This window comes from Oculina patagonica, chromosome 7 (genome assembly GCF_052425735.1).
Source record: "Oculina patagonica isolate OP01 chromosome 7, crgOcupat, whole genome shotgun sequence".
NCBI lineage: Eukaryota > Metazoa > Cnidaria > Anthozoa > Scleractinia > Oculinidae > Oculina > Oculina patagonica.
In genome coordinates this window covers 463777-477346 of record NC_135764.1, presented here as the reverse complement: position 1 = coordinate 477346, position 13570 = coordinate 463777, and the positions used below count along the sequence as shown (strand labels likewise).

General features: G+C 38.8%; 1 protein-coding gene across 1 annotated transcript; it reads right to left on the bottom strand.

The window, feature by feature from the left end:
- Window positions 1-3064: 3064 nt before the first annotated feature.
- Window positions 3065-13486, bottom strand: LOC144659953 (SWI/SNF-related matrix-associated actin-dependent regulator of chromatin subfamily D member 1-like). Its single transcript, XM_078520485.1, has 18 exons — window positions 13376-13486; window positions 12633-12793; window positions 12432-12468; window positions 12202-12324; window positions 11804-11866; window positions 11132-11191; window positions 10354-10470; window positions 10158-10199; window positions 9951-10010; window positions 9630-9728; window positions 7686-7748; window positions 7356-7453; window positions 6801-6855; window positions 5993-6073; window positions 5519-5596; window positions 5310-5354; window positions 4462-4563; window positions 3065-4326 (listed from the first exon to the last, which is right to left on the bottom strand). Exons 1-18 carry the CDS (start codon window positions 13484-13486, stop codon window positions 4273-4275), a joined length of 1449 nt encoding a protein of 482 aa, XP_078376611.1. The 3' UTR covers window positions 3065-4272.
- Window positions 13487-13570: the final 84 nt, after the last annotated feature.

Below are 13570 nucleotides of genomic sequence, written 5' to 3'. Positions count from 1 at the left end.
GCACGGTCCACATTCCCTATTGTTCTCCGCTCTTTTGTTCAACAGTGAAGAATTTAACGCAGCTATCCCCTTAGCGCATGCGCTAGAGAACGCGTGAAGTCGCGAACAAAATGTTGGCATTGTATCTACCGGAATGACGGAATATATAAAGGCAACGAGTATATCGGAAAATTTCCGCAGATTTAAGCGCGATACTTGGTTAAAGAGTCGGGTGTTGTATCATATCTGATTTCGGTTATCCTAAAAGACGAAAAAATTAACTTCGAAGAAACCTGTCATGTAAATTATTTACAAGTTGCAAAACCAGCGAATCGTGGAAACGAAACGCAGTTCTTTGTTCTCGGTCGGTTGTTGCGATGCTTTCCCAGGAGCAGAGCAGGTGCTAAATAACTGGCACCATTATCTTGAATAAACAACAGAGCAAGTGTTCTTTTATTTTCGCGTGTAACGCTTCACTTCGCCGGAAAAAATCGCAGGTCGTGAAATTTTCACTTCAGCGATTACGCGTTCTTCTCGTTCCAGTGAAAATTTTGTTCGAACACCAAAGATGCCAGACAAAATCATCTCTACCAACTGAGTTGTATGTACTTAAATTGAAAATGAAGTGATTTAAGAGACATAGTTTTTGTAAACATTTCAGCCCCATAAAGCGTATTGACGCTTTATTGGTAAACATTGTTGTGATGTCGAAGACATTTTATAACTAGGGGGTGAGGGTGGGGGGTCAATTGGGAAACACAAATGCAGTCGGTGGAGGACAGAATACAAGAAACTAGTTTAGCTTACTTTGCGTTCAGTTAAGACCATATTGTAGCGTCAATTTTACTTAACCTAGCCCATCGCTAGCCTTTTTGGTTCGCCTTTGAAAAATAGGTCAGAATTCTGATGAACGCCGTTCAATTGCTTGTGGCCGGTTAGTTCTCGTACAAAAGCTACTAACTAAACGCAAAGACCATGTTCGATGATTGTTCAAACGCTTTGGCAGAAAGGTAAACTTCAAAATTTTAAACTCACTGCATTAGTAACTGGACACAGGATCGATGCGTGTTCAAAAAGCCGCGCAAATAAGGACTGGGTTGTTGAATTTGTTTTCTTCGCAGCCGCCTTCAAGGATTTAAAATTCAGTTGAGATTTGTTCACGAGGTAAATCTGTGATCAGTATTGACACTGTGAATTGAAAAAAAGCCAACTTTATTCGCGGAAAATCAAATATCTATCGTGTTATTTAGTCCGTGCTATGGGCTGTCCTAAAGTTACGGTTTTCTGACGGGAGTTATCGAGCATACGTGAGAGAGGGCCATTTCAACTGCTCACACGTGTCGTGTTTATTAGAGAATTAAGAACACTGATAATGATTATTATATTTCTCAACTATCCTGCCAAATCGCGCAGAATCTCGCCTGATACTTAGCCGACGAGGCTGTAGGCCGAGTTGGCTTAAATCAGACAATATTACGCAAGATTGAGCAGGGAAATTGTTTTATTGTCCATTAAATTGCCAACGAAACGTACTTTTTGTGCAGCGCCTTGCGAAAAATTGGACAAATCTTGGCAAGCTACGTATACCGCAGGATATCTGTTATGTGCGGATGACTGATAACAAAGATCTTCTGACCTTATTTGGGCAATTTATGTTTTGCCGGCGTCTATTATATATAAAAACCTGCCAACGAAAACTCAAATAATATTGCAGCTTTCGGGGCAAAATCATCAAGTATTATCTTCGAGCCATCGTCTAGCTTCTCGGCCTATGTCTTTGCTGCTTCAGTGTTTTTCTTCTTTTTCAGCTTTCTTTCTTTTAGCTGTATTTAAAGCTGCGTCCAGTGCTATCAACGAGTTTAGAATGCTGGCAAACAGTAATATTCTTGTCGCTTGCTTCTTGACTCTTTAGAAGAAAGTTTGAACTGAATTTGGTTACACCTACTTTTTTTGCTAAGTATCAACACATGCATTGAGTATTAGGCAGGCGAAGGAAAAAAAACTCGCCAACTAAAAAGTTCGTAAATTGCCTTGCTTGACCAAATGTCAGCTGTTTCGTGTAACTCGCGCGTCTTCACGCGGCCAGCCACGCGTTCTATCAAGAACCTGCTCTGTAAGTTGAAGAAATGTGTGGTAGTAAACAAGAAATTACACAACTAGCTCTGAGGCTTAAAAAGTTTTTTTTTAGAGAGAGAGAGAAGGGCTTTGCAATTTTTGTTCTTGCTGAAATTAGGCCTTCGAGGAAAGCCCAACTTCGTCGAATTATTCATTCGGGGAGATTATGAATAGAAGCCAAACATAAGCAGGGTTTCAGCAGGTAGGCACGTGGAACTTAACAACAAAGAATCTCATTGGTTCAGACGGCTTGGCGCCAAATATAACTTGTAAGATAACCACAAGTCAATTTCAGAAGCCAGTTGAAAACGAAAGTTGTCTCTTACAAGGAAGGGCTGTTAAGGGCTGTGTATTCAACTTACGCCAAACCTGGGCAAAACGAACTACGTCTTGATTGGATAACAAGAATCGTTTTATTTTGCCGCACTTGACAAATTTGAATGAACAGTTTCAGTAGTTCCAAATCATCCGCTACTTTTGTCATAATACTTTAAAGCGTGACAACGTATTTTCACAGGCAAATTATGGAAGTCTCGACGACTGTCAGAAAGAGTGATAAGAATAAGTAGCCTGAGTACTATAAACGACACTCGAATGTTAATCCCCCCTTCACGTTCATAAATTACTATATTCACATATTAAGAGTGGAAGCCGCATCGACCCTATAGCGGGTTTTCGTGCGGGTCCTCTATCTAGGTCGAATTGCAATTTGGAAATGTTGGTTTTTCAGGAGGAAAAAGAAAAGAGTCGACTTGGGGCAAGTGTAGGACGAAAACTAACAACAAACTCAACTAACAAATGGCACCGGGCCAAAATCGAACCCGGGCCACATTGGTGGGAGGCAAGCGCTCTCACCACTGCGTCATCGCTTCTCCCTCCCCTACACAATAAACTATCATCGCTTTATGTTACCACTTTTTATAGTCGCAAGAACAACAAAACAGAATTTCAATGACATATTAATGTTCAAGTTTTTTATTATTCAGGTAGAAATGCTATATTATAAAATCCTAACAGAAGGGAGGTGGGGTAGTCATGAAGAGCTCACGCAAAATACAAGATACATGGAAAATAACAAGGCAGAGAAAAGGACAAATAATGCGAGTTAGGGCCGAATCGCACTAGCGGACAAATTTTGTAACAATTGGTAGATTTCATCATTAACGTGTCACTTGTTACAGAAAACAAGTGCGAGTGCGTTTTTTGAGACCTAGAACTTGTTCAACATTTCAGGAAAACAAAGAAGCAGTTGTCTTATGATTGGTCCGCGTTGCACGCGCGATAGATGTTGTCAAACAATTGCAAAAACATGTGCGAACGACTTGTTGGACAAGGGCAAATTTTGTCAAAACGGACAAATCATCAAAGGGGCCGAAGTCCTGCCTCAAGGCAGGACAATTCATGACAAGTCGCATTCCCATGCCCCTCGTAATGCCAGATAACAATACGTTGTTGATTGGCTATTGTGTTTGGCCCAAATTGCACCGAAAAACAACACGCACTCAAAAGTTGTTGGGATAGTATGCACCGTGATGTGGCTCTCACTATCATAATCCAGCCGCAAAATCTTTTCGCGAGAGGCAAAGCATATTTATAAGTGAAGTGTTTCGGCCAAATGTAAGAATGAGAAAAGAAAAAGTTATCTTGAGACGACTCATTATTCTACTTCATGAATTCACGCGTACTTTAAATGCGAATTGTTTTAAATTTTTTTTACCGCGTTGTGCTGTATATTTGATGTTTGCCCAAGACGGCCGTGCTGAGAAATGTACAGGGATGGCAGAAGCACGTGCAGAGCTATTGTACTAATAATTACACCTTTTGTTTTCTTCAAAATGTCTCTGACTTGTCGCGACAATTTTGTTTTCGTAAAAAATGTTATGACATTTAAAACTTGTCCGCTAGTGCGATTCGGCCCTTACATGTATTTCAGTCTTGAAGTTAAGTGTTTTGCCAGTGTATTACAAGGCTGAAGTTACAAAGTCCTTGCGCTGCCAAGTAAGGTCGTGACATGCTTTTTTACTTAGTTGAGTCAGCTCGGGCTGCTTAGATAAGCCTTCGCACGTGATCACACCGACAACACGTGATCATCAAGAGCGCACGGAATTCCAAGAGACTGTGTTCACGTGATTGCCACGTGCGGATTGAAACCTAATAAGACAATTTTTTACAACAGAGTTATGTTCCTCTGATACCCAGGGCTTGCTCAAGCTCAGCTCGTTTCTGTTGGACCTGAAAAATGAGAAGAACGAAAAAGTTATTTTGTTGCACTTACTCCCTGTTTACACAAACGCGGTTATAAAACATATCTCGCATGACAACTGCGTAGCCCATTTAGCTGTCACAAAATACACGCGTGATAATTACCTTTCCGTAAAAGTAGCGGCAAACAGCTTCTTGTGACCAAGGAAGATGAAAGAAATCTGCTCGTCGCTCTTCTTCGGGATTTCCGACCACATCGGTCATGACCTTAAAATAATGGCACAGGAACATCAAGTACCGCGTGTTGTCATTGGCTTGATGTTATTTCTTTGGTTTTGGATTTACAATAGCCGTTAGTAGAGATTTTACCAGAGTTCCAATGCAAATGCTGCAATCTGATTGGCTGAGCTATCGGGTACACTTTGAGCCATCAGTGTGCAGTGGCTGAAAATGATCACGTGTTCTCGTTTTTCTGAAGTCTCGAAGGAAGTTAAATTAGTAAAGAAATATTAACGGATGATTCAACTCCCGAGAAGGGCAGTCACTGTTTCGCGACTTGAAATTTGAAATTATTGTTGAATGAACAGATGTGCACCTGTAAGAAGGCTGAAAGTTTTAAATGATAATTCAGTCCGCGTGTGATTTCGCTAAAGCGAAAAGCTTATTTGAAGTAAATTTCGTTAAAATTCTACTAAAACAGTGATTATCCTTTGTCGATTTCTGAGGTGATGATTTCGCCTCATTAACTGTCACGGACAACGCATCTTGAAAAAACTAGCAAGTTTTTTCAAGTTTGTCGTTCGTAATCCGTCTTGATCTTCGTCAGTCGAAACCATCCTTGTTTATTTTCGGCTTTTTATTCCTCCGTTGGTGTTTTTCTATGTTAGAAAACTTTTATTTTGAGGTTTCCTTCAATTTGAAAGTAATCAGAAAAATATCTTAAAATACTGTGACATTGCTCCTTTAATTAGAAAGCGTTCTAACGCCTTGTAAACCCGACTTATTTACTGTACCTTGAGATCTTGACTCTGTGACTGTATCCACTGGTTAATAAATTCCTAGAAAACAGAAACAAAGAAAATTTTCAGTGTAACGTAACATACTGTGATCTACTTTGCACTGAGGTTGCAACAAGAGTTTTGTAAAATTTCAAAGGAATTTGAGCAAAGCGTTGTAAAGCCAAGCTTTGTTTGGAGTATTATTAATAAAGAAACTCTCTTACCGGGGGATCTCTTGCAAAGCCAAGGAAAAATTCCCGATTGATTTTTAACTGATTGATGGTCTCAACTGTTTCATATATCTGCAATACAAAAGATTATAATTACAATAATTTATGTAACAGTACAATTTTGCACTGATGGGGAGCGGTAATCTCGCCGTAGTGAGAGCGCTTGTTTGTTGTTGGTTCTAGTCCTTGCTCCGAAGGTTTTTTCCAGCCTCTTTGGTTTTCCTGCCTCCATAAAAACATTTCTAAATTCAAATTCGACCTGGAATCCAAAGGCTACAGGTTTGGCAGTTGTAAGAGTGTTATGTGCTACCCTCATTAACTTATTTTATTATTTCTTCTAAACAGCCTGTGGATGGCAGCAGCAAAGTTAAAAGTACATTGACATTTCTAATAGTCGACAACAGACAATTCTTTGTATTGGTAGCTATTTGCAGCTAAAGCAAAACTAATAAAGTACGGTAGTACTACCTTATTGTCGTAAGCAGCAATCTCATTTTGGCTGGCAGTGGAAAGAAGGAAAGACTGCATTTGAGCCTTCAGTGTGTCGTCCTACAAGATAAGACAAAACATCAGATAATAAGTGCATGTCCGGGATGTGTTTCGCAATTTTCACAATTTCCACTCATGGAAGGTTGGCTTGGAAAAATTCTGCTCATGGTTTGTGAATTATTCAAGCTGGCAATGCTCATAAAAATCGCGTTTCAGTGTTACTGATTTTCAGAATTCTGCCCGAATTCTGCTCAGATTTAGCTCGAAGATAAGTAATTTCTGCCAGCGTAATGCTCGCTGCCAGAAGAAATGAATAATGTTAGAAACTGTGCCAGCAGAATTTAGCCAAACCGTATGGAAGATGTACCAAAGTGGATTTTAGAATCTGAAGAAATGAATAATGCTCGAAACTGTGCCAGCAGAATTAACCCAAGAAGGTGCCCTAAAGTGGGGTTTAAAATAAAGTGATAAATATATGTACTCGTTTCATCTGCTACTTTTGATTGAGGTAACAAAATCTGCACTCTCACCTCTGCAGAGGTTCCTTCAGTTGAGGGGGTGGGGGGTGGGGGGCGAAAAAAACACACAAAAAATGAAAAATTGAGAAGGGGTAGGGAATGACGGTAATTTTCTTGTTCTCTCTTTCCAGTGTACCCTGTGCTTTCATTTCCCTTCTCCCCAGGTTCTATGTGCTTTCTTTTCATCTATCCCCGTGAAAAGAGACCTCTGCTGAGGAGAGTAACATGCAACAAACAAACAAACAAAAAAATGTAGAATTGTTACTTACAACTTCTACTTCAATATCATAGCAAGTGGTTCTTTTGTTCTCGGGTGTATCCTTACTATAAAGAAACAAAGAAAACAACTCAATTCACAAAGACAATTTCAATCAAGCTCAATAAAGTTGGTACATGTATGATAAATATTTCTTAACTGAGTTGCAGGCTGGTCCAGACAGGAAAATATATGGCTGTAGGTCATTTTACATAGATTTTGCTGGACTTGGTCCATATGTTATGATCTCAAGGCAAATAGTGCTCCCATTTAACCCATTTATCCTATGCGGAGCAGGAATGGCACAGTGCTGAGAGTGCTTGCCTCCCAATAATGTCGCCCAGGTTCAATCTCGGCCAGGTGCCGTTGAGTTTGTTGTTGCTTCTCACTTTGCCCAAGGGTTTATCTCTGGGCACTTTGGTTGCCCCCCTCTTGAGAAAGCAACATTTCTATGTTGGAACATGACCTGGATAGAGGATCCACATGAAAACAGCTAGAACTGAAGTGGCTTCCTCTCTAAATATGGTACTAATTAACTAATAATTATCATATGCTCTATTACTCTTGCCTAATAAGGTGATGTATGACAATGGGATCTGGTGGCAACAACAAGGCACTCAAACGCTGAGGAATCTCGCTAAACTTCATGCGATTGCATTCAAAAATCTGAAAAAGAAATTCCACAATTAACCTATCAGCTGTTACACTGATAACTACATAATTTTTCGCATTTGGCCTGCAAACACAAACACAATGGTGTAGCTTATGAAAATATAGAAACTAAACACTAAGGGAAAAAATAACATTAACTGTCTAGATATAAATTCTCCCAACTCATTCTATAAGAAATTTATGGAAGTCAGCTGAGGGGAATTTGCATGTTGAGATTAGTCCTCACCTGTTGGAAGTATCTGTCACAGTTGATGTACTCTCGCTCATGTGAATCTTGCAAATTATGACTCTAGAATTAATGGAGTAGAAACAGATTAAGAAATACATGTACTCATTATTTTAGTGCTGTTCAGCTTTTATGTGACTAAAGGGCTGCAAATAATTTTATTTTCACTTAAAAGGACATATGTCCTACTAAGACAACTTCTTGGTGGGACAAAACAAAATTGTGGTTGGCCAGTTTTTTACTCAACAATGCCATAAAATGATTTACCATCAGAAAATTGTCCGGACATAATGTCCGACCACACTTGGGATTTTGTCGGACATGAGCAATTTTTGGTCTGCCAATGTCTCATTACGGATCGGCGCCCATTGAAACGTGTCGCCCGGGAAAAGTGGGGTACCCATGACGTTTTGCGGGCACCAAGTCTTGGAAACGAGACTGCAAAAGCTGCCGACAGTTTCGGTTTCTTTAGATCCTGAAGTGACAAATTCCCAAAAGGGAGTTGAACGCTATGCCCCTGAGTCCTTTAGAGGACAATGCCGATTGTTTGGAAGTGTCGGCAAGCTCTTTTTATCGAACAGTTTATGCAAAACCTCGTAAGTAATATTTCACGACCAAAATTCGAAGCGCCGTACACATCGTGCGAATTTTGGAAATCCAGTCTGTTTTGAGCAACTTTCCAAGTCAATCTTGTTGTTTAAAGCTCGGATTTCTGTGAAGAAGGCAGTTTTTTTTATCTCAACAAGAGAAAGCGGTTCTAAACCGAATGAAATTTGCCACGTGATACGCAGGTCAAATTTTAACACGAGTTTTGCATAAAGTTGTTTATATTTTAGCGGCCGATCACGCGTGAATATCGTGAAAGCACAGTCCAAGTTTTGTTTGAGGTTTGCTCGCCAAAAGCCATGAAAATATCTTTGTTGTAGCGAAAATTTCGACGAGAATTATTGTTAAGTTTAAAGCGAAACACTTTGGAAAGAAGGCAACCGAATATTTCGTGGCTCTCGCCGCTTCGGCACGCGTGGTAAACAATTTGCCGCTTTAATTTGCTGCATGTGTTATTTACTTTCATTTTATCGGGAAATCTTATTTAAACCGATTAGAAATCATTTTCACAAGAAAGATAACAACTGTTTAGAACAGTGGGCAATCGACAGAGTGAAAATTTCACCGAGCAAAGGTGAAAACAACAAATTTCTAATCGCTAAATTGTCTAGTAGTGGCGACTGACAATTACGCTTGGCTCCCAAGACTAACCACAAATTACCGTCTATTATTTCCGCCGTCTTAGCAAAACAATGGTTGAGAAATCGACCTACACAGGGGATTACTTGATTGACAGTACGTTACGCATGCTCAGTGTTTAATTTTAAGCTTATTTGCATTTTCCCGTGCGGCGCTTTTCAATGGGCGCGTTTCCGTAATGTGATTGTTATTTGCAGCCATGGACTGTACAGAATGAGTGGCTGTGTAGTATAGAATGTTCAATGTACAGACTCCAGCCATGTACATGTAATTTTTCTTCTTCTATGTAGGTACATTATTTTTGTTTTGTTTTTTGCTGTCCTTTTTTTTCTTTTTTTAGAAAAACACGTTATTTTATTTTTTGTGTATTTATGTATGTATCTCTTTTCCCCTAATAATTAATAAAAATTCAATAAAAAAAGTCTCCAACCAAGGGAAAAAGAGTTTACAAATTTGACCTACCAGGACCTTCTCAGTTATTTTGGTGATATAAACTATTTCTCCCAAAGAAATCAATTATGTATCAGATTCAACTTCATTATATTAACAAAACCATACATTTGATAATGGAGAAGCTTGTTGTGCCATTCAAAATTATCAAGGTCAGTCAAGCTATGTGCCATCAGCCTTGATCAGCCTATAATTATCACCCTTTATTTAACTTTCCTTCTACTGCAAGCCTAGCATGCACTCTCTCACCTTGATGTACTGCCATATGGCATTGACAATCACTGGTCTTGTTTGAGTGTGGATGCCCATGAGCCGTGCTAGTCTGGGATCTAGTTTGTACTGGGGAGGCTAATTAATGTAGAGAAATCCATTAGTCAACTTGTAAGTATATATTTTAATAATCATTATACTGGCACATACTGAGATTTACCCACTGAAAAGCCACAAAGTAAATTGTTCGCAAACTGATGTAAACCAATGGTGAGAAAATGATATGTCCAATCAGAAGCCATGTATCATGTTTTCTGACATGTGAGCTGGTGCAGACATTTGTCTTATAAGTATACTCACCTGGTAATCCAACAGAAACATGATTGTGCATTTCACATTTTCCTCTCCTGGTCTTTTCACCTTAAAGGGGACAAGAAAAACAACAAACAACATGAAATAAGATTGCAGCTGCACTGAGCCAGATTATGGTGGTATGGTAATGTGAAATAAAGTTTATTGTTGTTGTTTAAAAAGATAAAACAACTGTGCAATCCAAACCAACAGTACCTGGAAACCATCTGTTTCTTGAGTTGCACTTGTTCGATGCCACTGCAAAATAAATAAAAATAATGTTATGCTACAATACATGGGCAAACATGAACCACAAAAGTCACTTCTTGAAAAATCCTTACAGAATGTATGTGTACTTCATCAACTGTCTATCATTAAATGTAACATTAACTTTTTCAGCAGTGTTATTTACCTCTACAAGATGATTGTCTGGACCGTATAATTCTCTGTCCAACTCAATAACAAGACTTTTGAAGTATGTAGAAAATTTTCGCTTCTGTCTTGGGCCTTCTGTCTTTGGGGGCTGAGTCTAAAAAAAATCATTTGAAGGTAAAGTGAATGTGTTTTTTGGCAAAATCAACTGTTTGCTAAATTAATTTACATTTTACCATCAATAACAAACAAGACAGGCAGCTAAAAGTTGTGTGCTTCAAGTTAGCATGGCATGTTTGGTTGGTTGTTGTACATTTATTTAAGCTTTCATGCTCTGTCTTGTTGAAATTACAGCTGCAGCTGAGGATTCTCTTGGTGGAAGACCTCATTAATTCACAGCTATTCTGTAGAATGCAAATTCGTTAAATATTATAAACAAGAGAACTGATACATAAAAACCAGAACTAGCTGAAGTGAATAAAAGTTTCCATATTAATTATTGACCAAGAAATTCTTTAGAAAGGGTATCTTGGCAAAACACAATGCACTTCTTAAGGCAGCTACAAAACATGTAATGGCTGCCATGATTTACTACATTGTACATAAATTACATTATTGCTTATTAAAAAAAAAAAACTAGATGAAGAAAGCTGTCGGCTTACAACACTGCCTGAAACTCCTCGTGCTGCCTAAAACATATGCCACCATACAACAAACCAACCTGACCAGAAGCACTGCTGGTGCTCTTTATTGCTTAATTGTTAACAATGTCATTTTTTAACTATTATTTTTCCTGTGAAAGTATACACAAATAATACCTCTTCCAAAAGTCGACCTTCCACTCGCAATTCCCATGAAGGGACAATATTTTCTTCATCCTGAAATCACAATTATTAGGAATGTAGAAATTACTACCTACAGGTGTTATGATTCACTCATGTTTTAGATTAAATTAGAGACAATTTCCATAAAAAAGCTGTACTTATTATTATATTCCTTCAAATTAGTAAATGATTTATGTGGTTTAAGGGCTAGAGAGCCTAATAGTAAAGTCTGTGTCTGAGTCAAGTGGCCCATACAGCTGGAGCTTAGTTTCTGTAGCATTAACAGACTAGGAGTATTGCTACTCCCCCCTGGATGGAGTGCTAGTGCATCGCAGGGTTACCCGCCAGCAGTAAATTGCAGGTACCCATTTATACAACTGGATGGAGAGAGGCACTGTGCAAGTAAAGTGTCTTGCCCAGGAACACAACACAGTGCCCCGGCCAGGGCTCGAACCCAGGCCTTTCAGCTTGGAGTCCAGCGCGCTAACCATTAGGTAGGCCACTGTGTCTCCTGAGAGAGCCTAATGCCAGCAATTATTTTATTGTTTTGTTAGGTCAGAAAAGCAGTAAGTCCAAAACAAATTCAACAATAAGACACTCTTTCCTTAACTTACAACCAAGCATATACTGTACATAAAAAAAACCATAGTAAACACTGGTACTTACTTCATTATCTGGTCGTGGCATGTAAAAGTTTGTTGTCAAGTAGATCCTTAATTTCTTCTTTTGCTAAAACCACATGAAAACAAGTTTGATTAAGTGTGTACAGGGAAATGACAACTTGTCTATTAAGTAACTTTGGTGAAGCTTTTATGCCTCACTGAATGATTGCTTTAAAGGCCTGGTTCATACTAGCGACATAACGACATAACAACATGGACATAACGACATAAAGAAAAGTACAGTTCTTTTCTTATGTCGTTATGTCCATGCTGTTATGTCGTTATGTCGCGTGTGAACCAGGCCTTAGCGTGGAGTGATCAATTAAACAACACTTCCATAAAAAAGTACTTTTATTTCAACCCAAAGAAACTCTTTGTTTTGATCTTGCTACACGTTATTACCTTCATGGGTCTTTTCAGAGCTTCCTGGATGTCTAATCTCTTGCGCATGATAGTGGCATCCAATTTCCTTTCAAACGCAAGCAGGTCCATGTATGCTTGAGATTCTGGGACAAGGTCACGGACCTTTTACAAAGAAAACAATCAAGTTAGTGAACAATTCATTGGACAGAATTACAGTGAAGTTAAAGTAAATGAATCTGTAAAGATCTTATTTACGACTTGACACTCACTCTCTGAGGTAGGATCTTATCTGCCATTTTCTTCTTTCTGAAAAAATAAAAATAAAAACAATCTCAACTGGTAATACAAGTGACAAGGTTTCTGATTATCTACAAGATCATCATTCAAATGCAACTTAAAGTTAACAGGCTGGAGGAACTTTGTCTTCGCTTATTTCTTGTCAAAAAGTTGCAAAAAAGTCTTAGCCAAACCTTCTCCTGTTTTTTGCATCCTGCCGTCGTCTCGCCTGCTCCATGGCAGCAGCAGCTCCTGGAACCAGTCCAGCTCGAGGTACGTTTGGACCATAAGGGTGCATACCTGAAGCTCCCTGCATTCGCATTGCCATGGCAGCACTAGAACTGCTGGCTGGACGCTGAAACACCAACAAATACATGTGAGAACTTAGTTATCATTTATAATATTAATGAAACCTTAAGCTCTTAAGGACAACAATTTACATGTTTATAACATATTCCCCACATGCATGTACACGACTACTTTTCTTGATAATGCTTTTGTTCAACTGTAAGTCAGTTTCCCTTTGCTGTATATTTGTTTGATCATCACTGTGTACTTTTATTATCCAAAATTTTTTATACTCATATAGTAAATTACATACAGTGCAATACTCGGAATTACAACAACATACATGCATAGTATAAAGACTGACATCAATTGAACTATTGTCTAATTTTCCAAAATAATTTTACTGAAGTGTTCTACAATGGATAACGTTGTATGTTGACCTGATAGAGCCAAAAGACCAATATCTCCATGATCATAGCTAACTCGATACGGTAATGCGTTAATATGAGCTTAACTTTATAATGACATTTTCCCGGCCTTTGAGACTTACATACATAATAATTCCCTCGTGTGTTTCTGGCTATCAACAGCGGTGTGGTTTCACGGAAATTAAAGGCAAACCAAAGAAATCAAACATCCAAAAACCTACCGCCATTCCATATGGTGACTGTTGGAACTGAGAACGCTGAAACATAGAGGCTTGTTGGGGATTATTTGCCATTTTCTGCATTGAGGCAGAAGCTGGGAATCGAGCCGCCATATTGTTTGAACAATGTAATCCCACAATGCCATGGTCTTTCAGAATGTACTCGGTAAACTTCGGAAAATCTTCGGAAAAAATCGG